At 40.4% G+C, this 24,619-nt stretch overlaps 2 protein-coding genes across 6 annotated transcripts in view; one reads left to right on the forward strand and one right to left on the reverse strand.

The window, feature by feature from the left end:
* The window catches only part of hecw2a (HECT, C2 and WW domain containing E3 ubiquitin protein ligase 2a), an 85,993-nt gene that overhangs the window by 19,588 nt on the left and 41,786 nt on the right, over positions 1–24,619 (reverse strand). The window contains exons 10-21 of one of the 4 annotated variants that reach the window (XM_079663709.1): positions 21,094–21,379; positions 20,854–20,946; positions 18,013–18,163; positions 17,437–17,543; positions 16,987–17,111; positions 16,274–16,459; positions 15,285–15,419; positions 4,438–4,513; positions 4,210–4,306; positions 3,779–3,862; positions 3,143–3,225; positions 1,859–1,979 (exon numbers count right to left, since the gene is read on the reverse strand). In XM_079663709.1, coding sequence (XP_079519835.1) covers positions 1,859–1,979; positions 3,143–3,225; positions 3,779–3,862; positions 4,210–4,306; positions 4,438–4,513; positions 15,285–15,419; positions 16,274–16,459; positions 16,987–17,111; positions 17,437–17,543; positions 18,013–18,163; positions 20,854–20,946; positions 21,094–21,379 — 1,544 coding nt within the window. Of the gene's footprint in view, positions 1–1,858; positions 1,980–3,142; positions 3,226–3,778; positions 3,863–4,209; positions 4,307–4,410; positions 4,514–15,284; positions 15,420–16,273; positions 16,460–16,986; positions 17,112–17,436; positions 17,544–18,012; positions 18,164–20,853; positions 20,947–21,093; positions 21,380–24,619 lie in introns of all 4 variants that reach the window. The other 3 variants (XM_079663708.1, XM_079663711.1, XM_079663710.1) reach the window with 3 other exon arrangements.
* The window catches only part of LOC307028569 (uncharacterized protein), a 77,332-nt gene continuing 64,566 nt past the window's right edge, over positions 11,854–24,619 (forward strand). The window contains exons 1-2 of one of the 2 annotated variants that reach the window (XM_079663712.1): positions 11,891–11,954; positions 17,422–17,567. The gene's annotated coding sequence lies outside the window, so the exon portion shown is untranslated. Of the gene's footprint in view, positions 11,955–17,421; positions 17,568–24,619 lie in introns of both variants that reach the window. The other variant, XR_013805037.1, reaches the window with a different exon arrangement.

Here is a 24,619-nt window from a genome sequence, read left to right on the forward strand (position 1 = left end):
CATTCAATCCTACTAAAGGACATCTAAACATAATTATTAACAGGTCGCCAAAAAACTTCCCCAAAGTAGCTTTCCAAAATGAAAAAACTCCCCCCCTACAACAACAACAACAACAACAACAACAACAACAACAACAACAACAACAACAACGCTCAACCCACATTCAGAATTACCTGGCAGAAAAGGGGATGAGCTGTTGCTTTGTATAGTGTTTGTTCTACTGTGCTTTATAGCCTGGTATTGACTTCAGTTATCCAGTGTTCGTGATCAGTTGTGCAAAACATTTCGCTTTATTCCCATGTCTGTTGCATATAATTAGTGGATGAATGTATGTGTTCTGTTGATAGGTTATAGACTTTCTACTGTTCTCAACTGTTTTTCACTTTAATTGGATAGTCCTAACACATGCCTACAAATGCTTAGTGGAGAACCTACTAAAAGTATACTAATAGTCAACTCTAGATTAGTTGACGATCAACAGATAGTCAACTAAACTCTAAAGTTGCTTATCTGTTGATCATCAACTAATGCTTAATGTAATAGTCAACTAAACTTTAAAGTAGCATATATGTTGATCATCAACTAATGCTTAATGTAATAGTCAACTAAACTCTAAAGTTGCTTATCTGTTGATCATCAACTAATGCTTACTGTAATAGACTGAACTTTAGTTGCTTATCTGTTGATCATCAACCAATGGTTAATGTATATTCTACTGGCAGTTAGTTGAATGCATGTTACTTGTCTGTTGAAACAGTGTTGTTGAATGTCAACTGATGACTTATAGAGTGTTAACTATGGACTATCAAAATAAAGTGTTACCCATACAACTTAAAATTCCTTTTAAATCATGTGGTAAAAGTAGTCGGAACAACTTAATCTTTTGAGTAATCAACTTCAAAACGTGTGTTTATGCTACCAAATATGAAGTAAGTGGTAATTAAAAACACCTTTGATTGTAGAGGAAAAGCCTTCTCCCCTAACTCAAATAACTTAGTTGCTTTAAGACAATTTCATTAGAAGTTGTCTTAACTCAATAAACATCGATGCAAACTGTTGCGTTGATTTTCTTTGTTGAGCCAAGGCATTTGTTTTTAGAGTGTATGTGAATAATGTCTTGTTGTGTAGAAGTTCAAAACCCAGAGATATCCACTTTAATATCATAAAGAAAAAGAGAAAGGCAGGACATCTACAAACTGTATTTGAGAGGCTGAAAACTACATTATTTTAACATTTTGGCTTGGAATATTACTTCAACAGATATTTTTTTGTCAGTTTGGATTTTAAATGCAATTGTTTTAGCACTAAAATGTACTAAAGTAAATGACTTTAGTACTTAAGTAATGCAGCGGATTACTACACATCTGGTTCTCTGGTGAGTCTTTGTGTCAGCAGGAAGATGTATGTGTGACAATAAATAAAGTGTGTGTTCATGTCACCCAGTGCCACACAGTAGCAAGCTGATGTAATATTAAAATGGTTGGTCTCACGATGGAGCTCTATGGCACAGAGGATGAAGATATATCAGAATATAGACAGCATTAAAAATGTGTGATATTTCCAGACTCATCCTCTAACGCTGAAGAGCCCTAATTAGATGTCATCCATCTTTATTTTTAAGATATTTATAGACTGGTTGATGGACCTCGATTATTTTTTAGCAGAAAGACAGATTGTTTTTCTTTTCAGAGAAAGAAATCCCTACTTAATACTTTATTACAACATGTTTCAGTATAGATTCAACTGCAGACAGAGAAATACGCACTTATCTTTCTCCTGCCTGTTATCCTGTATTCTATATAAATCAGTGCTAAATCAGACAATCCATACTTGACTACCTTTGGAGTTTGAAACCTACTTGACTTTTCCCGGTCCCTGTCCATAACCCTTGGTCTCCAGCTTTCGATAGAAGTTCCTCAGTTTAGCCTCAAAATCTCGCTTGTAGGGAGCGGGAGCACGGGCATTGGCTCGTTGGGTGCCTGAGATATAAGAGGGGTTGGGGAGGCAGGAAAAAAAGAAAAAGGCAGAGAAATGGACAATGTTAATGTGGTTGACAGACAAAAAAAAAAAGGGGGGGGTGGGGGGGGGAGGGAATTGGAAAACCGATAAAAAGAGATTGAGATAAATTGACCCAAAGCAGAAATTGGCTTAAGCCTGAATGAGAGAGGAGAAATCTGGAGTTGAATTCAGAATCTGAACATGACAGCACATTACCCAGGTTGATCCTGGTTATTGTTATTTTGTATCAGCCTGTTGTCCTCAACACAACAACACACAGAGGCACATCTCTCCATGAGTCTGCTCATAGGTAGGCTCAGTGTGGGAAGACAGTCACAGATAAACAATGACAGGAATTGTGTTTTTGGGTGTGTATGTCCACTACTACTATTTCACCCAAATAACTATAAATATATAAAATACATGGCTACTTGGTATGCACAAATGTGAAATAAGCTGACGTGTATTGTAGAAATTCAACCAAAAATCACTGAACAGAAAAAATGAAAAATATATAGGCATTTGATTAGCGAATTATAATTCTTTAGTTTTTGCTTTTCTTGGAAATTATAACGACAGCTTCTTAAAATGTATATGGTCTTTGAAGATATTCAGGGACGTGTGTGTGTGTGTGTGTGTGTGTGTGTGTGTGTGTGTGTGTGTGTGTGTATAGGTTTATATTAGTTAAGATTCTCATTAGCTGCTTCAACAACAGTCGCTACTTTTCCACATAATATATTAACAGCACTTTACACACAGGCCACAGAGGATATGGCATCCTTAACAATACACACAAAAACAAGAAACAACCGGATTATTCAATACCCGTCTAGTAAAACAAGTAGCTTCATTTTAAATTAAAAAAATAAACTTAGATATAGTTCTGTACATCATTCAAGATTTACTCTACTGCATATTGAATCATTGAAAAAAGGACATGTGCGTTTATGTTTAAAGTAGTCTTTTGTATGTTATGTTTTATATCAACCTGTATTATATATGAAATTGCATCTTCTATTTGAAAAGCCAAGGTAAACCGAACCTCATGGTGGAAGGTGTAACATTTAATAAAAAGAGAGAATTTAATAAAGGCCAGACAGGGAGCATCATGCCAATAAACCTGAGCGGACAGAGTGAAACTCACCGGGGGAGCTCTGAGGAGACGAGAGGCAGTAACTCTGGTGAAGCAGCGGAGGAATGTATGACATCACCTCCTCCTCAAATAAGCTGAAAGAGAGAGAGACACACCCAGAACACAGTCAGACTTCTGAGAACTACACGGCATTAACACAGGTGGATCAAATGAGACTGTACGGCTAGGTTTAAAAATATATAAATGGTATGTTTTAAATTGATCTTCAATCAAATGAATGATGATATTTGGATTTATAAACCCCCTGATCAATCTTTTAATATACGCCTTCTCTCGTGGGTGGTTGATGCTTTTTAGTCTTGCATGGTATCAAGATCCACATGAGGCACAAGTAATCTGCTGACAAAAAATAAGCCAAGATCAGCTCCTAAAGGCAGATGTCTGGTTGCATTTTGGATTAAGGAACAGCTGTACTATATGTATACGTATATAAAGCTATACTGTATGTAAGATGTGCATATGGTTTTTCATGTTTGGGGTATAATTACCAGAAAGGAATGGATATTGAATCATATTGTTTCTGGGAATCAGTGGCGATACCCAACCCCTGTTGTTCTGGGAGTGAGCTGCTTGTGACCAATAGTAAGTCCCCTAGAGCCACACACTGACACACAGGTACAGCCTCACCTGAGCAGCATGACCAGGTCAGCATCGCTGGAGAGACGAGCCAGCCCTGTCACCCCCTCACTGCGAATAAACTGCACCTTCTCCCTGCACACACACACACACACAGACACACAGACACAGACACACACACACACACACACACACACACACACACACACACACACACACACACACACACACACACACACACACACACACACACACACACACACACACACACACACACACACACACACACACACACACACACACACACACACACACACATACATATCAGGGGGTAAACTGACACAGTCCATTAGGATGAAAGGTTACCTGCGTGTTCAGTTTGACTGATGATGATAATGGAGGTGTTGGGTGTAAGCGAAAGAGAGAGAGAGAGAGAGAAAGGAAGGAATGAGAAAGAAGGAGAGGAAGAGTGAGCGTCCTACTTGAGCGAGTTATTCCTGGCCAGCTCGGGTTGCCTTTCCTGCAGAATCTCAACAATGTTGGGTTGCCGTAGAAACCCCACAATCTTGTCGTTGTAGGCTGGAGGAACAGGAAGAATGTGCATTTATCTCTGACTCTAGCGTGTGTTTGGAACTTTATGCTTTGCTTATATTGCATGCATCATGTGATCCTGCCTGACCTACCCACAGGCACCACATCGTGGTACTGACTTCGACTGGAGCCACTGAAGGTGCTGGACGGCCGCGGCATGACGGGGGGGTTGGTTTGACGGGAGTCGTCCACCACCTTTGACAAAAGGAAGCACATTAGTTCAGCTCGCATCCTAGTTCTATAAACCAGCGGATATCTGAACATTCTCTGTTAACTCATTAACTATATATGTCTTATGTTATTGCAAACCATTTTCTGTAGTATTCGACATGCATAAATGTACATGTCATCAAGCTGCCATTGCGTTCATTTCAGTAATGTATAAAAAAAACAGCTGTAAATATATTTAATCACAGTATTAAATATAGGATGTCTGCTGTGTAAACACTAGAAAGACAAACGTAGAAGAAAAAGTAGGTGTTCCTTAATTTGTTAAAGGTACCATATCCTCCTGGGACCCAGCCCATTGAAAATGTCCACTGTAGTGGACATTTTGTTAACATACATCTACTTTCACTCTTTGGAGCTACTCTATTAATCCCTGATGTACTGTACAGAGGACATCCTGGTCTTTCCAGTGATATGTCATTGGTTAAAATTGCATGCTGGGAAGTTCCTCTTTCTTTTCATCCAAAATGGCTGGCATACCAAAAACAAAATGTTATAGAAGCAGGAGGAGAAGTCAAATATTGTTGAATAATTGTAATTTTTACCATGAAAATCATACATGTTCTTGTTTATTAACATGAGAGGAACTATATAATTAGTTCTGAAAGAAATTAAATAATTCAAGTTTTCAAATAACAGCCCTTTTATAAATGTCCATTCAAGTGGACGTCAGGACCATCTTCATGGACTTCATGACTCACACTTATATGATATACATCATATGACTCAATATTGTTGCAGGAGAAGGAACTGAAGCAGACATTTTCTGTACCAGATAGTTCAGGCAGATTAAGATTTTGAGCTCTCATATGATGAGAGAGATGAGGATTTCACACCTGGGATAGAAGAGGGTCAAGAAGAAGGGGGGGAAAGATGCAGGAGGCTCCATGAGCACACAGATGCAGACAGAGAGACAGATAGGGACGAGCTGGAAAGACATGGCCCTCTGTGGGCCAAGAGTAGCACGTATGTCTTATTGTTGTTTTCATTTTAAGTGGAGCCATGAAAAATGAGAATTGCCTCAGGAAGGCCAGCTTTGTTTCTATGAGCATGGTCAAATGGAGACCACGTCCATACAACTAGTCAAGATGATCCCACAGCCCGTGCCGAATGGAGTCAATGAGGTACTTTTCCCACTACATTGACTACAAAGTCTTTTAAGATCTGGATAGATTCACCAAAAACCAAACTAGTTTTTTAGTGACCAAATAAACAGCAATGTTCAGATCAATTACTTATTCATGTTTTAAATAAAGGTGAATGTATTATTGTATTAATATCACTCTATAACCATAATACGTTACATAGTCTATCTCAGAGGTGCCCAGTACGTCGACCGCGGTCGACCGGTCGACCGCGGGGGCAATGCTGGTAGATCGCGAGTCATTCATAAATAAAAAAAAATCCAGCTCCGTTAAAATAGACAAAACAGGTTTTGATCCCTCCTCCCTTGGCCTCCCTGCCACTTAATTCAGGAGTTGACTTGATTGACAGAAAAAGCGACCTCTTGCTTTCCAGTCTGTTAACCCAGAATGCAAAGCGATACAAAATCAGTCAAGTGCCGGGAGAGACAAACAACAAAATGAGTGCGGGAACGAGCAAAAAGCTAAAGACATACCACTTCCACACAGAATGAGAGGGAGAATCTTTTTTTGTGATGTCACATTCAAAGGTTATTTGCCTTATTTGTAAAGCAAGCGTCGCTCTGCCAAAGAAAGGTAACGTGGAGAGGCATTATCGGAGTGTTCACAAGGCATATGACAGCGACTTCCCTCCGAGTAGCGAGTTGAGAAAGAGAAAGGTCATGTATTATTGCTACACAAACATTATCTCTTAGTCTTAGTGTCGCCAACTCGTTTCTAAAATGCAAAAAGACAAACAAATGCGTCTATGGTCGGTGTATTTTCTATCTTTCCAATCCAGAAGAGATCTCTCTCCCCCGTCTGTTTGCAAGGGGGCGGGGCAGTTTACACACACGCATCTGCTACATGCAGCAACACACGGAGGAGATGGTGGAGAGAAGCGCTCCAAGGTGTGGTTACATGTTACCCGTCTTGAGGTGGACAATGCTCGTCACCAAAAGTGTTTAGCATGTAAGGGCGGTAACACGAGCAATTTGTCTAAACATTTAGCAAAAGTGCACCACATTCAGACGGAGGAATGCACCGGGTTCGACTGTCTTTCTAGTAGCTCTGTAGCCCCATCCACGAGTCACGTTTCCACGTCAGGTGTTATGTATGCTAGCAGCAACACACAGAGTTAACTCAATTATACAAACATGGGTTAATGATTAGAGGTAACTGAGTTATTTATTTTGTTAAAGTTTCAGCTATTCTGTTTACAGTTCTGTCATCAGATTATTTAATAAGATTTGTTAAAACATTGTTGTTTCTTTTGATGTGAAATATTATTTATTTAATTAAAATAAAAAGCAATGTTAATTTTGTTCACAATTTGTTAAGTTAATTTAATAATATATGTATTTTTGAATCAAGTATTGATCTTTATTGTCTTCATTGTTAGTTTCCACATGCCTAAAACAACCTCAAACTAAATCTAAAAGTTGATGGCTAAATAAGAGCGTTTGAGAAATTGTGCAAGGCACACAGTAATAGTCCGAATAGTCGATTAATCGTTTCATTAATCTATAGATTAATCGATAATCAAATGAGTCGTTTGTTGCAGCCCTATTGTAGTTATCCCATGTAAAAATAAAACGTGTTATTCAGCAACCCTTGCAATTTGGGATTTTATTTTTGGTTGGTAGACCTCGGTTAGCTGGTCATTTCAAAAGTAGCTCACCAGCCAAAAAAGTGTGGGCACCCCTGGTCTATCTGTTCATTTTGGCTGTCTTTTCAAACTAATATGGTCCCGACGTCCTCTACAGTGGACATACTGTAACATTTTAAAATAAAATAAAATAAAAAAAGTCTAAATTGCAAGATGTTTTTTTTACCCTAAATAGGTAGGAAATCACAAAAAAAAGGATATTGGAAGACACTTTTTTCCTCGGGTCCCAGGAGGATATTATGTAACAATTGATACGCTCCCCGACATTCTCAGTTGTCTATAACAATGGGGACTGATTTGTATGTGAAAGTGTTGGGATGTTTTGCCGCTAAAATCAAGAGGATTTAGCGTTTATTTGCACTCTTGAGTCTTTTGCGTCTGTTCAGCTCCACTGCATAACGGCGTGTAGCACACGTAGCAAAATGCTGTCTTGAGTGGATGATCTTCTCCTGGCCTGATTTCACTGTTCAATAAGCTAGCTTGCGTGCTGAGTTGAAGCTAGTTGGCTAACTTTAGCTTACTGGCTCGCTAACATCTAACTCCTATGGCGCATTTTCACTTCAGCGCGGAGCGCGGTTTAAGTGTGCCGTTTTTGGTTGCGTTTTCGTGTCGTCTGTGAGGAAAAGAAATGGGGCTCAGAGCCTCAGAATACTGAAATCTGTATTTTTTAAATCTTTTTTTCCTTCTAATTTGTTATTCTTTTCTAAATAACACACTGTTATTTACTCACCAATAACACACAATTATCCTTGTTTTTATTTATTTGTTTAATTCTATAATCTCGGGCTTTTTTGGCGTCCCTCAGGAACTGAATTTCAAAATAAAAATAACCGGAAACAGACGTAGGCCTATAAGGGACATTTCGAGCATCATTGCGATACATAGCCACTGAAAGGATTACCCAAGATCCTCAGCTATGGTTTAAGCTCGCTGATTGGATGTTTTAGCCGCAATGCATGTAGGGATATGGTGTTAATGCAATATAAAATCCGAAAAACATTTCTGAGTTTAGGATGGCCGAAGACACTACACTACCGATAATCCCCAGCTATCGTTTAGGATTACTGTCCCTGTGATTATTCTTCAAGCTCCGGGATTGGATGTTGGAGTGGCAGTGCGCAAAGGTTACGCCGAGCGTCAAACAGCTGTTTGAAATGGAACGAAACCACGCCAGATTATCCAAAACTGGAATCGAACGCCCTCCCAGAACTACACATGCTGGCTATTGTGTTTCGCAAAATGTTCTATGTGACGTCTCTACGTTTTCCCCACAATTAGAAGTTGCCAGTATTAAACACATTGGTGTTATCAAATGTAAAACATATAATTAATAAATGGGTGAAAATTGCTTGTGTCCATAATGCGCAGCATTAATATATACCCACATGACAGCTCATTGTTACTTTGTAATTCTACTCCACTACAATTCAGAGGTTAACCTGGCATTTTTACTCCACTACATTTATTTGAGTTACTTTGTAGATTCTGATTAATGATGTGAAATATAAACGACCCTTAAATCCGACTTTAGTTACACCTGAGTAAAATTCAGGAAAAGGTGATTGTCAAGTGCCAACAATCAGGAGAGACATTTGATAGTTGGTGATTGAGAAGACTAAACATTTATCTGCAATTGACATGAATGGAAACGAGTAATAAAGTATATTCGTTACTCGTTATTCTCTACTAATAGTTAATTAAAAACTGTATAATGGCTATTTTGCACATCCCTTTCAAGATTTCAAGATTTTCTAAGGTTTATTGACATACCATATACACAACTACAGCGCAGTTATGCAATGAATGAAAAACTTGGGTCAAAGGTTCCTCAACAGTGCATTACAAGACATCTATCAATGTGTGTATACGTCCACCATTAAACTGTCATATTCTGCAAATTTCTTATTCTATCTACAAACATAAGAGTATAATTAATGTGTATAATATCAGTTAAAGTAAGTGTTTCAACATAGTTAACATTGCAGGAAAGCAATATATTAGACGTTAAGTACTTTGTCAGGCTTAATATTTATCTTTAGCTTTTTTCTTATTTGAAAGAAGACCTTAACCTAAAGTATTCTTTAATGTGTTAAAGGTTAATTAGCTTTTCTGTTTTGCACATCCTCATATTAAAATCTTTGTACATCCAGCACTAAACTGTTTTATTGTAGAGATCACTTACAGTATCTCCTTGATTTTTTATATTCTATATTTCTATCATTGACCTTCTACTTTCCCCCTAAGAAAGTATGTACTCTTAATATTTTTTTCATCAAATATAACACCCAAAAAATAAATAATTCAATAACGTGCTTTAATCACTAGGCGGTGCACACAAGGTACACACAGCCATAATAACTTTGTATTATTAGTGTAGGACACTTATGTATGTTCAACATCTGAAGATGTGTAGTTTTATTCATGTTTTCCCATAATTTTACAGCATATTGCTATACTATTTCAGACTCAGTATTTACATTCTTATATTAAAAGAAAATCGGTAATATCTTTAAAAACTACAAGTCCTTTTATAATAATAGTATTTCTATAGCGCTTTTCTTGAACCTAAAGACGCTTTACATTTGGGAGGGAGGGTAGACAAACAAAACAAAAACAAAACCAAAAAGAAACAAAGAAACAAAACAAAACAGAAAAGCAGTCAGGAGGAAGTTGGTTGAGAGGGGAGGGGGGGCTTATGGATACAGAGTTGAAGAGGTGGGTTTTGAGGCGGGACTGGAACAGGGTGAGGAACTCAGACTCACGGAGGTCTTGGGGGAGGGAGTTCCAGAGCTTCGGGGCTGCCACAGAGAAGGCTCTATCCCCGAAGCTCCGGAGTTTGGCCTTGGGGATGGGAAGCAAACCGGCTGAGATGGATCTGAGGGACCGGGGTGGTTGGTAGAGGATGAGGAGGTCAGTGAGTAGGGGGGGGGGGGGGCAGATGGTGGAGGGCTTTGTAAGTTTTATATCAGCCGTGCACCGTTTTGGTGTAAATATAACCTATCTACGAATTGGATCAAATGTAAAAGTCAGCCAAATGAGTGTTGATACTGCAAAGAGACGTTTTGTTTTAAGAGAAATTGAAGATGTTGTTTAATGTTGATATATTTATGATCCACATCAAGTATTCAGTTTCGGCGGCATTTCTTCCAGTTTTTCCAAAGGTCTTCTCATCAGGGCTCTATAAATAGAGAACTACGGCAGATCTGTAATATGTAATGCAGCCGAACCGTGTATTACAATGCCGTTATGTGATGACTTCCAAAGAGAAAAGCAAAAACACTCGGAATAAAGTATTATTTTATGTTTAAAGAATAGTTTTTCGGATTTCATATTGCATTAACACCATATCTATGGAGCTATTTCAGGGTCATAAGTTTTGATCATTCAAAAAAATACAATTTATTTGAAAGTCCAAGTTTTCATCCTGAACTTTGAAAAATACAATGTTGTATTCAAAACAAAAAAAAGTATTTGAAATAATTTTCAGGTTGAATATTATTTTGATTTAGTTCAGCAATTATGTTTTAATAAAATATTTATTTTCATATTTCACTTTTATACATATTTTGATATTTGAATACTTGTTCTTTTCAGTTTCAGATTTTACGTTTTCAGATTCAAAACAATTTTTTTTTCAGTTTCAAATCTTTTTTTTTCAGGTTTCAATCTTTTTTTCGCCTTCAGATTGTTTTTCACTTTCAGATCTTTTTTTCTCGCTTTCAGATCTTTTTTTTTCGCTTTCAGACTTTTGACCCTGATATTGCTTCGGAGGGCGGGGCTTACCAAAGAGTAGTTTGGCACCCTGAGTGACAGCCCTCCCTCTGTCATGATGCCTTCATGGATGTTAGGTAGCGCAAGAAATACAACTACACACTTTCTATACACAATACTCCCGTGATTGGTGGTAAACAAAACTGATACCAGCATCAACATTCCGTTAAGCGAGCTGTTGAGCATCGTAGTTGGCAACAATCAAGGTATAAGAGCAATAAACTATGCTAGAATCTGAAATCACGTATCCGCAATCAAGCGTTTTCCTTCCCCACTTCCACGTAGCTCCATGAACGCAGCATAGTATTGGCTTGGTTTTTGCGATCAGAATCAGAATACCTTTATCAGTCCCACACAGTGGCGTTTTCTCCTGGAGGCCAAGGGAAGCCAGACTTCCCCTGTTTTTTCGGATTGTAATTATAATTTTAATAAATAAATAAAAACACTTCGTTTAGTTTCGGAAATTCTTTGTTGTGTGTTGCTGCCGGCCCGTCTCTCCCCCATTCTCATTGAGTATTTTACAAAGAGTGAAATAGCGCCCCTCTAGATGTTATGGTGAAACAGTAGATTGCACTCTCTGTTGCGAGAGGAGGCCAGCCGAAATTTGCTTCCCTGGAAAAAATGGAGGGATTGACCAATCAGATGAGGCTCACGTCATGCCCCTGCCAACCTGTGATTGGTCAGGGCCATGCGGCTGGCTTCCCTTGCCTCACAATCCAATCAAATCGCATCAACTTAGTGGTGCAGTGACGCGTCCCAAAAAGCGGAAGTAAACTGCGCCCGGTTTCCCTCGACAAGATAGCAATGGGATTTCTCCATAGGATTTTGGAAAATAGCTCGAAAAAAGGTCAGTGGAAAACGAACCTGTTAGGTAAATGCACGTTTTTTTCAGTCGGATAATATCCACATGTCTACCCTACTTTTATCATTTTCGAATCATAAATCTAATATAGAAAAAATAGCGTCACTGCACCACTCTCACCGCCGTTAGAAAGTAGCAAGCAACTGCAAGTGCAATTATGGAGGGTGGAGATTCGGAGTATTTAATCAAAAATAATTGAACTAAACTTCCGCTGCAGCAGCAACAACAAATACAATCTGATGACAGGCCAATGCCCAAACTGGAGCTGTGTACAGCGAGGAACAAAGGAGCGAACCGGACGTAAAACGTTAAAGGTCTCCTGATTTAGTTTGTGAATGAATGCTTATTAGAGTTTCGGCTGGAGAGTGCGTGCGGACCTGTCGGTCAGATAACAGGCGTGTGTAAGTCCTGCATCTGTATGATACAAATGTGTGTAAAATGATACCGGGCGCAGTAATCACTCATCTGGTTACGTTATTACATTGATTGTTGCCAACTACGATGCTCAACAGCTCACTTAACGGAACTTTGACGCTGGTCTCAGTTTTCTAACATCCATGAAGGCAACATGACGGAGGGAGGCCTGTAACTCAGGATGCCAAACTACTCTTTGGTAAGCCCCGCCCCCCGAAGCAATATCAGGGTCAAAAGTCTGAAAGCGAAAAAAAAAGATCTGAAAGCGAAAAAAAAAGATCTGAAAGTGAAAAATGATCTGAAGGTGAAAAGCAATGTGAAACCTGAAAAAACAAAATTTGAAACTGAAAAATAATTGTTTTGAATATGAAAACGAAAAATCTGTGCTGAAAAAAATAAGGATTCAAATATCAAAATATGTATAAAAGTGAAATCTGAAAATAAATACATTATTCAAAAAAATTGCTGAACTGAATCAAGTAATATTCAACCTGAAAAATTATTTCAAATACTTTTTTTTATTTTGAATACATCATTGTATTTTTCAAAGTTCAGGATAAAAACTTGAACTTTCAAATAAATTGTATTTTTTTGAATGATCAAAACTTATGACCCTGAAATAGCTCCATACATATCCCTATGGACTGTTCCAGTCCCACCATTGCGGCTAAAACATCCAATCAGCGAGCTTAAACCATAGCTGAGGATCTTGGGTAATCAGTTCAGTGGCTGTGTATCGCAATGATGCTACGTCTGTTTCCTGTTATTTTTATTTTGAAATTCAGTTCCTGACGGATGCCAAAAAAGCCAGATATTATAGAATTAAACAAATAAATAAAAACAAGAATAATTGTGTGTTATTGGTGAGTAAATAACAGTGTGTTATTTAGAAAAGAATTGAAAAAAAATATTTAAAAAAATACATATTTCAGTATTCTGAGGCTCTGAGCCCCATTTCTTTTCCTCACAGACGACAAAAAAAGTCCGACATTATATGATTTAAAATAAAAACAATAATTGTGGCTTGATATTGAGTAAGAACATGTTTTTATGAACCACACAGCTTCCGGTTTTCCAAGACCTGAACGGATAAAAAAGACGTGGTGCAGGCACGAAACATACTACCAATAGAAATACATTGCTTTTAAAATCATTCTGTGTGACACGAAAAAAAGGGGAAATCGTGTTGGTGAACAAGAATCAATAGATTAAATGTTGTGACTATAACACGAAATGCCGTGAGACTGGGTTGGAGTATGCTAAACTAGAGAGAGAGAATCGCTGGCAAGGGGGCTACAACTACAACAAAATGAACATAATTGACCGTGATTTAATTGTAATACACATACCGGTTAGTAAAAACCATGAATTCATGCTTTGACAAGTCTGCAGACAGACGGTAGGCGAAAAACCTTTTAAAATGCGTGTTTTCTGAATGGAGATCGGCTAAGCTAACGCAGTATATGCTCTGAACGTCCACACTCACAACAGCGACCTACAGACATAAATAAACCAGCGACTGTATTCGCCATGACACAGACAGTCTGTGGTTTGTACTTGTTTAACTTTTGCCTAGTTTCTGAACAGATACAGTATGAGGAGCTGTGAGCTCTGAGTGCTAACAGCTAATGGCTGATGTTGTTTTCCAGTGGTTCGCATTGAAGATGGCGTCACGGCTCCGCCTACACTGCGTTACTATAGCTACTCCCCCAGCTACTAAACTGTAATGGAAACGCAGCATAAAGTGAGCCTGGCCTACCAAGGCCTAACTATACCGTACTAAGCTGAGTGAGGCCCTGCAATGGAAATGCACCATAAGAGGTTAAGTTAGCAGGCTAGCTTGCCAAATTACTTCCCCAGCTAAATTGAATTATAAACAGTCCATTACATGTCAGTTGTTAGACGCTTTTATCCAAAGGGAATAACATACATTCAGTACTGTGGCTAATCCCCACAGGAGCAATCTGGGGTGAAGTGTCTTTCCCAGGGACACAACGACATGCTGACTGCAGGGGGGGTGGAACTGGTGCTCCCCTGATCAGAAGATCAACGCACTAGCCCACTGAGCCACAGTCTCTCTTTACAATGTTAAGGTGTATAGTTAATGAATGCTTTTTACTAGCAAAGACCGATGCAACACAGGGACGGCTAACTAGCTGTAAGCCAAGCTAAGGTCAAGGTTAAGGTTGCAAACTGCAAGCTAGTTAGTATCTCGGAGCCAATGGACGAAATACATTATTGGAACATTACAGAAAGTAACGTTATTCCATTTATAATATCATGAAAAGGGTTTTATGAAAGTTACATTTAGTACCTTTAAACAGTTACATTTGTATTTTCCCGTAGTAAAAAGGTTATTGAGAGTCACCTTTTTCAAATATTCCCTACTGTGTAAGTATGCACTGATTTTTTACAGGACACCTATCCAAAATCCAAAAGTCTTTAAGAGGAAAACTGAACCTAGTAACGTGAAGTTTCTAAACATTTAAGAGACAAGAATGATATTGTCAATGGCCCCCAGTCTACACAATCATACTAAGCGAATCACAGTGATGCTGTTTGTAGAGCTTTAGAAGATGAGCGGAGCAACCTTTAATTCTGGGATTACAGTATTAAATCTTTAAGGACTATGTTGCAGGAATCACGATTTAAGAGTTTGACTATAATAAACAGCTGTTTCAAATTAATGCCATTCGTTTCTATTTTCTATCTGACTTTAATTGAAATCCGCCCTGCTGTCCTTGCTTCACGGTTCCCCCTCAGGGAATGGCAGGATAACTTCCCTGCCAACAAAAGTAGGAACTCACAAAATACTTTCTCCTTCAAAGTGGCCTCTACAAACATTGCAGTGTCTCCCCAGCATTAAGTTGACTCCAGGTGACTGGTGGTGCAGTCTCTCACCTCCCCAGCACTGTGGCTGCGCTGGCGGCTCAGGTGCTGGCGGTGGGCCAACAGCCCAGTGGAGCGAGAACTCTGGAGGGGGAGCCGGGGGTCAATGAAGGTCGTAGAGCGACAGTTGTGGTCCACAAAGAAGGCCTGAGGATTGAGATGTCATGCATGGATAGACTTAACACATCTTTATATGCAGAATCAATAACAACAACAAATCAGCAGTAACTATATTGGACAATGAGTGGACACACATGTAGGGTGTGGTGTAGTAATACATGGAATTAAGATACGTAATTATGAAAATGTTGGGAGGCGTGTGGCGCAGTGGGTTATTGCGTTTGTGTTCGGATCAGGGTTGAAACGCCACTGCAGTCAGCATGTCGTTGTGTCCCTGAGACACTTCACCCCAAATGACTCCTGTGGGGATTGCCCACAGTATTGAGTATGTAAGTCGCTTTGGATAAAAGCGTCTAACAAGTGACATGTCATGTAATGAAACAAAAAAAGCTTTTCTCTCACAGATCCAGATTGTTGATACATTTAATACAAATGGGGATATGTACAATTATAATTTCAAATACATTTTAAAATAAACTATAATACACTATCATGCTCATGTGCACATTTAACAAAACTTCACAAAAGAAGTCTCACACTGGGCCTTTATTAGGTGGAAATGTGGCCATTATTTTGGAGATAAAGCAGAATAAAGGGGCAGTATCACATTACAGAGTAAGTTATTGCAAAAAAATATCAACGTGAAAACAGTTGATAGGCAATGAGCACATTAGGTAACGATTCAAAGTAGCGGAAATAATTTAAATTAGGTGACTTTAATATTGTGTTACTTGGATTAGGTTACTGAATTTAAATGTTTTTTTTCTTTTTTTAAAGATAATTAATAAATGAGCTTCATGGTTGAGTTATCTCAGGTCAAAAAGCCAAGGTGTGGGGTCACAACCCCCCCCCCCACAAACATACGACACACACTCACACACCTTCCCAGTTTGGTCGTGCTTCATCTCCCAGCCCCGGGGGAGCTCCAGCTGCTTGTTGGAGAACATGTTGAGGAAGGTGACAAGGTCACGGTTGTGCTGGTAGCGTTCAAAGTAGTGAGCGTCCCGGCGCACCTTGCTGATCATGTGCTTCAGGCAGGTGTTGCTCGTAAACATGCGGTAGGCACTCTGAGCAGAGAGGGCAGAGGGGGGGCATCAGAGACAAGAGGACAGATTTGAGGTCTTTTCACTTCAATCACTCAAAATGCAAGACAATGTGGATAATATTATTTTAACACTAGTTGTTGTTTTTTTTTGGACGAAATGTCCTGAAACCAGTGAATTGAAAATCATTCAAAGTAAACGCTTGACATAACAGTCTTATATATAATGTGTTGGATCAGTGCTGCATACAGCATGATGTTAACAATATGCAAATGAAATCATTAAGATGTGAAATAGTGAAAAATTGAAACGGTATTATAGCAAATTATTCATTAAATGATGGATTAATTAGTTTTTTTTTGTTTTTTAAACTACATTATGAATCCCATTGTCTATACATGGTCTATGCCCCATAAAACGTGAACCCAATCTATCTGCAGGGCTAGGTACAATGTGAAAACAGGGAAAATTACGAGTTAGGGTGACTTCAGTGTGTGTGCTTGTATATTGGGTCTGTGTGAGGGGTGGGGGGTCACAGATGTGGAACTGACAGGGTTAGAATGCAGCACGGTGAAGAAATCGGGGCTGCACAGGAACTTGGCACTGGGGGACTGGAGCAGCAGGGAGAGCCGCGAGCGGCCGCTGGAGTGAGCCACTGCACTTTCTCGCCGGTATTCTGCAAAACAAATCAACACACACTGGTCAAACTTGTAAACCGGAGCAATCTTTTTATGAATATCACAGATTTGCTCATTTTTTGTCCAGCATTCTTTGTCAGGGATGTTAAAGAAACACACCCACAGACTAATGCTACTCTGAGACATTTGTTTACATATGTATATCATATAAAACCAATTCTGTGCATGGCTTACCGTAGTATTTCAAGAGATGAATCAATTACAAGAGGTGAGTCATTTAATTGGGCCATAATGAGTGTAGCGTTCTTGTGTAAATAACCTCTGATGTTTCTGTTTGTGTGTTTAAAGTCTAATGAAACCCACCCGTAATGGAGTGAGGCATCAATTCACTCTCTGGTTCAGGAGGCAGGTCCACCGGGCTCTCCTCTGGCCGGTCGCTGTTGGTGATGGTCCTCCTGATGCTCTGGTACCTGTGGTGCACAGCAAACATAAAGGTACTGCTGGGAAAAGACAGTTTTCCCCTATTCTAGCATAAAAAGCCAAAGGAGGTAACACAATTGTGATTTAGCATATGGCGCATTGATAAAAGCCCTTGCCTCTGCAGTATTACAAATCGGGGTCCAACAGGGTCACAAGCCATGAGAGCAAAAAGCACACCTATAAGTACCGCTTATAGCCAAAGGTGACGCCAAAGAGAACTAAATGCAGTTTATTTTTCAGTCAAATCGAAGTGTGAGACACAGGCTTTTTTAAAGAAGAGAGATGAATCCAAAAGTTGCTGGTGTTTCCCTAGTGGAAGAGGTTATATATGCCTTTTTAGTTACATTAGTTAGATAATAATGAACCCCCTGGTTAAGTGAGATATTGAACATCTGAAAATAGGGTTTACATTTACAAACACAATGGTTATGGCACCAAAGTGCTCTTCACAAAGCCAACCTGCGGTTGAGTTGCTCCATCTGCTGGATAGAGTTGGAGCGGGTGAGGCCCTGTGGCGCCGGGGGTCCGGTCGGACGCTGCCATGTAGTGGTTCTGTTTACGTGATCCACAAAGAAGATCCTACCATGGCTGTCAATCCGAGCCTCCCAGTCTGGGAGGATAATCATAATAATAAGCTTTTTTTTAAAAAAATGTTCATACTAGCCAACAACTAAAGACAACATCAACAGGTGAATTTAATGCATATACTACCTCAGGCTGTTATGAGCCCTGTTATCTTAAAATCATCTGTGGTCAGAGAACTTTTATAATTCACATATTTATTGACATACTACAGCAGGGCTTCTCAAACTCCGGAGCAAGGTCCGGATCCGGACCGAACTGCAAATCAATCCGGACCGAACCCTGTGTCCCATTATAAAAAATAAATATCATACCAATTAAAAAAATAAAAACTTTTGGATTCTGATGTAAATTAATGTATATGTTCTTGTGTCTGATGCGTTGTGAGAATGAACGTGCATAAATATTTACTTGTGTGCGCGAGCGTGACACGCATTGCAGACCGCAACGGTCAACTGCAAGTTGACCTAGACTTTCTAATGCTTCTAATGCCTTTTGCCGAGGTTCAAGGTATTGGCTACAGACAAACAGTGACATGTCTCCTACTAGTCCAAGCCACCATACTGTATGTATGAATTGAATTGAGTGTGTGTGTGTGTGTGTGTGTGTGTGTGTGTGTGTGTGTGTGTGTGTGTGTGTGTGTGTGTGTGTGTGTGTGTGTGTGTGTGTGTGTGTGTGTGTGTGTGTGTGTGTGTGTGTGTGTGTGTGTGTGTGTGTGTGTGTGTGTGTGTGTGTGTGTGTGTGTGTGTGTGTGTGTGTGTGTGTGTGTGTGTGTGTGTGTGTATATATACAGGGGCGCCGTTTGCCGACAGGCAAGGCAGGCAAGTCCTTGGACCAGAAGGGGGCCCCCAAAGAACGTAGATTAAGAAGGTCCACAGCAACGACAACATGAAACACACTTTAATTTACTGCAACGACATATCGGGAAACCCCAAGGCCCCATGCATAGCGCGCCGTAAGAAACTGCTTCTCGCAGCGTCCACACGGCGGTGTGCGTTGCAGCTTGCCAGCGGGCGTGTCTTGAGGGGGGGGGAGACTTTACTGGCATTGATCCGGACCAGTGACCTTGTATAAAATTCACAAGTGGACCTTTAATAAAAAAGTTTGAGTACCCCTGTACTACAGTATGTGCATTCTGGTTAGCATTGAAAACGCTAAGAGATATGCTAATGGCTCAGACAAATGCTAACATAAGAATGCTAACATCTTCAAAATTACAATGCTAATATGCTGTTTAGCAATTTTTATTTTTGTCCTGTAGTACCATGTCATATGAACACAATTTTTGGGGAGCTGGGGGAATGAAGACTTTTAACAGTAACAAAGCGATATAAAATAATAAAGCTTCTTTGAGATTAAAGTCACACATTTAAGAAAACAATTGTTGAACACAAAACGGACTATTTGATTTTCTTGAGTTGTACTACTTTAATCCAAAAAAAAAAAAAGGTTCTTGTTAATTCACAAATGTTAGAGTTTTTTTACGGAAAATACCACTCATTCTATAACACATAGGTTTGAGCAAGCTCTCTGATTGGTCAATAGGCGTGTTTGATTCCACGATCAAACAACGATCAAATAGAGCGTGCCTAATCACAAAGTATCCAGTGGCCTACACACGACACTAGCCTACCGAAACTACTTCCATGAGCCTACATCGTGTGGTTTCCATAGCGACGTTTACCTACGCTACGCGTTACACAAACCATTGCGTCAGAAGCACCTGCATACAGCGGCTGGCGGAGGCTGGGTTGGAGGCCAGAGAAATCATGTCCGTTAGCGGACATAAAAACAAGTCATCGCTTCGCAGCTCCTGGGCTCCATCTCTAGACAACAGAAAGATGTGGAGCAACGCGCTTTTTGCCGGTCCGGGACACGCCATGAAACGGCCACTGGAGGAAAGCTCTTCCTATAACGTAGTCCTACCCGTGAACACCACAGCACCACCTGCAAAAAAGTCTGGCATGGAGTTCATGGAGAGCTGTTTCAGGAATGCACTTTTAATGGCAGCATGAACATCCACCTTCATTCCGAACCCAAAATGTTTCAGCACCATGGACAGCCTGATTTGATTTGTTCCGCTAATCCCACACAGTGATTACTCATATATTTAAATAGCCTAATTCAAGAATTGTTTTCAATAAATTGTTTTCAATAAATTGGTTAATAATATATTATTTACTATAATTATATCAATAACTGTAAGCGGGGTAGCAGGAGTGTTTGATCGGCTATCGTTACCATGGGAACTACTTTCTAGGAACTACTTTCTGACGGAGATTAAATCAAGCAGAAAGCGTGTGTTTGGGAGCAAATTAGCCCACATTATGAAATTATTTTACGATATTGTTGATTACAATGATAGTTTGTGTAATAGAATCGCAATCATACACTTGAGGCCGTTCTTGAACGTCATTATTGGTACTCCAGTACAGGTGTACGGACCTCGGCGCTTGCCGCAGTACTGTCGTACCAATAATGACGTTCAAGAACGGCCTCTCGTGTATGATTGCTTAATTAACACATTTGCTATGAGACTGTAATACTTATTTTGGTAATTTTGGATTCATTTACGGTAGTTTTAGTTAGAATCATTAGCAGGACATGGACTCAACCAAAAATAAAAACACAGACGCATTATCACAAAGACACACCGCCACACACAGGCTGTTACATGTACATTTACAATAGACAGCGCATGCAGACACACACACTCACTGGGAGGCAGAGGCTCGTCCACACGTTGGTATCGGTGGATGTCATGACGCACAGAAGGAAGTGAACGTACAGGATGGCCATTAACGTGAGAGCCTGAACACAGAAAACACACAAAAGACAAAATACTTTTATTTTTAATATAAGGAAAAGAAGCATGAAACACCTTTTGAGCTGTTAAATCCAGCCATGACCCGAATAAATGACCCTTCTCTTAAGATGAAGTCATCTATAGTTGATTACCTTCCTCTCCATCTGTTTCTGTGGAGTCAGCAGAGCCCGCCTCCTTGCAAGGTTTAGTCTCCTCCCCTTCCTGTGTTTCGGCCACGCCCCCTGCAGCCTGAAGGCTCAGCCTCCTCACACTGAGCTCCTCCCCCACCTGCTCGCTGACTGGGGGGGGCTCTCCTGCAGCCTCAGATGGAGCGACCTGCCCACCCCCTTCATCATCCACAGCTTGATTTGTAGGAGGGGTTCCCGAAACCACGTCTCCCCCCGGATCTATGGCCGTCTCCGCTCCTTCCTCCGCTTCCTACAAACATACAATGTTAAAATGTGTAAAAACAAAACACAACAAAACCCTCAAAGAGGAGAGTTTATAAAAAAGTCTCGTCACCCAGGACTGGGTTTCATATTGGTCAGTCTCATACACATTAATATGCAAAGCATTCAGAGCCACTACTACAAAGTATCTGTGAATTACAGAGAGTCAGTCAACCCAACAGCAGCTCACAACATGAGGCAGCATCTGCTCCATCACCAAGGCAAATAAAAGGAAGTGAAAAACGACAAATGTAAATGTACATGTGTTGGTGTGAGTGCTTAAAGCTCACCTATTGTGCTATATTTGAACAATATATTATAGGGCTATATCTATACAAAACATGTCTCTGAAGTGTTTTGCTCAAAATACCAAACAGATTTTAGCATGCCTCATATGCCTCTATTTCAGCCCTGTTACTAAAGTGCTGATTCTGGGTCTGGCCCTTTAACCTGTTAAGCCCCAAGCCTGTTTTTCAGGTGTCGGGCTCGAAAATGACATGCCCAGAACAAATGATTCTAACTGTCAGGGTTGGGGAAAAATAGGACCCAAATGCAGATTGAGGAGGAAGCAGGTTTCAAAAGGAAACAAAAGGCGAGCTTTATTTAACAAAAGCTGAACAAAAACAAGAATCCAAGAACAGGTACGAGGTAGCATCCAAACAAAGGTGACTGTGACCAACATAAAAGGGGACATGAACGACAAACAATGAACCAACACTGAACACAGGAAGATACAAGACTAAATACAGGGAGGGGTAATCACGAGACGAGAAACAGACGGGCAGGGGAGGAGAAACACAAGGGCAACAGGTGAACACAATCAGACAATTAGACACACCAGGGACACTAACGACAGGGAGGACAGAACAGCAAAAATAACCCCAAAACTAGACACACACAAACTCAAACCCTGACAATAACTTCACTTCTAAAAGGGTTAAATTAATAATCTTTTTTCTCAAAGCAATGATAAACCTGTGAGTTGGATGGAGAAAAGTCAGAATCAATATAGATGTTTTTATTTATTTTAAAGTAAATTCAGATTGAACATAGTAAAACATTTTTAATTATAGTGTCCGTCCAAAAAATAAACCATTCCTTATAGTGAAAACCATCCTTGAATGATGGGTTAGTAGACTAAAAGCTATAGGAATCCAAACTATAACATATAATAAGTACCCTGTATCAAGATTGATACAAAACAAGTTAAATTTGACCTTTTTAGAGAGGTTTAGAAAAAAACCCCACTTCTGAGGTCATTTGGGTGTATTTGCCATATCTCTGGAACCCATCGGTCGATTTTGGTGATTGACACCACTTTTGAACCGTTAGAGCCAATAGAATCGAGGGGAGGTTCATAAATCCATCTAAACACTACCATTGGTGAATGATGTGCAGCCAGCATGCCCAAAACCGGAAGCTCTCATACACTCTCGTAGCTCTCATAGCAGCTATACTGTATTTGAAAACTCTGTTTTTGACATAAATGTTATGATGGATTATCAGTAATCATTTCAACATGACACAGACACATTGGATTAACCTTCAGCAGCGATTTTATGCGTTTTAATGCCCTTGAACACAGCTTTTGATCAGAAAACAGCAACTGTAAAATGTGTTTGCCGTTTTGGCCAAGTTGTGTGTTGTCTGGTTTCGCCTTCGCTGCCGCGAGTTTTGGTCGCACAGTGATGATACCTATACCATTGGAATATGTGGAATCTCAGCTTTCATGTGATATATTGTATGTGCAGAATCAATGAAGTATAACATATTTCTACCGTGAGTTATGTGCTAAGTCTGTTAGCACTCTTTCGCTTAGTGCTAATTCAGAGGCTTGGCGTTAGAGTTGTGTTTTGTTTCGGTAAAAATTGTTCCTATCGTCAGTTATTTGAGTTTATTACCGTTAAGTGGGTATGACACATTCATAGTTTGTTAAATGTTAAGAAGCCCTCAGATGCTGGTTCTTGCAAGATGTTGCGTTTAGCCCCTGGTACCGGGGCATGGGGCTTAACAGGTAAATAGGCGCTTTCACACCGGAGTATTTAGTTCATGAGAACTTTTCCCCCCGAGCAGGTACTTCCCTGGGGAGAAAAAAGTTCAAATTTCTGATTGGCTGGGCGAATTGCAAACCGCGCCCCGTAAAACTCTGAAAAGTTTTGTGAAGCCGCCATTGTATTGGCATTAGCATTATTAGCATTAGCATTAGCCCAGCGCACCAACGGAGAGAGACTAACTTATGGCAACACAAAAAAAAACACGGGAGCGGTGGAGACGAGGAGGTATTGGAGTTCTGGCGATTTACTCGGAAGGCTTCAGCTTCTACCAGTGTTTCCACCAGACCAGGGCTGAGAGGGCGTCCACCCCGAGAGCGGGGGGGGGGTATCTGAATTTTGACTTGAGCCGTCCCTTATAGATACTGTCTTTTTACGTTAGTGAGCCGGATCATTTGGCTCACCACGGAGCCTCAGTTTCGCCGCTGCGAGGCTCTGGTGCTCGCAGCTCACGCGCGTGCCCCACTAGCACCGCTCATCGCTTCCAAATCACGCACGTTCCATGTTGTCCTGTAGCAGGCACCGCCGATGTCGGGGGAAACGATCTTCAATACTCCGAAAAGACACCAGACTCCTTTGCCCCTCGATAAAAACTCTTGATCTTCTCTCCAATTATTAATATTTTTGGATAAGGGCGTCAAATGACGGCAAGACGCCCCCCTGGCGGAAACGCTGGCTTCTACTGAAGCCAGTCCCCAACTCCGGGGACCTCCGGCCGGGGACTTCGGGTGGCAGTATACGCCGTGAAGTTGTTTGCGGCCTGACAGTAAACCCAAAGCAGAAGAAGAAGAAGTGACGTCAGCGGCTTCATTTGCGTAATCTTCCCTCAGGGACTTATTCCGGTGTGAACACGATCTGCTCTTAGTTCCATGGGGGAACTAAGTGCTGGGAACTAAGTGCTGGGAACTAAGTACGACAAAGTACTTGGTGTGAAAGCGGCTAATGTAACCGAGCTGCTGTGGCCATGCCCCTTTGGAGCTGCTGCTGGCCACGCCCCTTTGGAGCGTCCCCATGCAAGCAGTGAGCTCTGTGAAGAGAAGGCTGTCTACCCTTCAGAAACTCAGCTAAACTCTGCTGTGATTAACCCTCTGGAGTCTAACGCAGCGTCCAATTGGGCTGGTTTGGGTTGCATTGGGCTGGTAAAATTGGGCTTGGGCTGGTGGACAGAATTTGGGCTG

The sequence above is a fragment of the Notothenia rossii genome (genome assembly GCF_949606895.1).
Source record: "Notothenia rossii genome assembly, chromosome: 2".
Taxonomy (NCBI): Eukaryota; Metazoa; Chordata; class Actinopteri; order Perciformes; family Nototheniidae; genus Notothenia; species Notothenia rossii.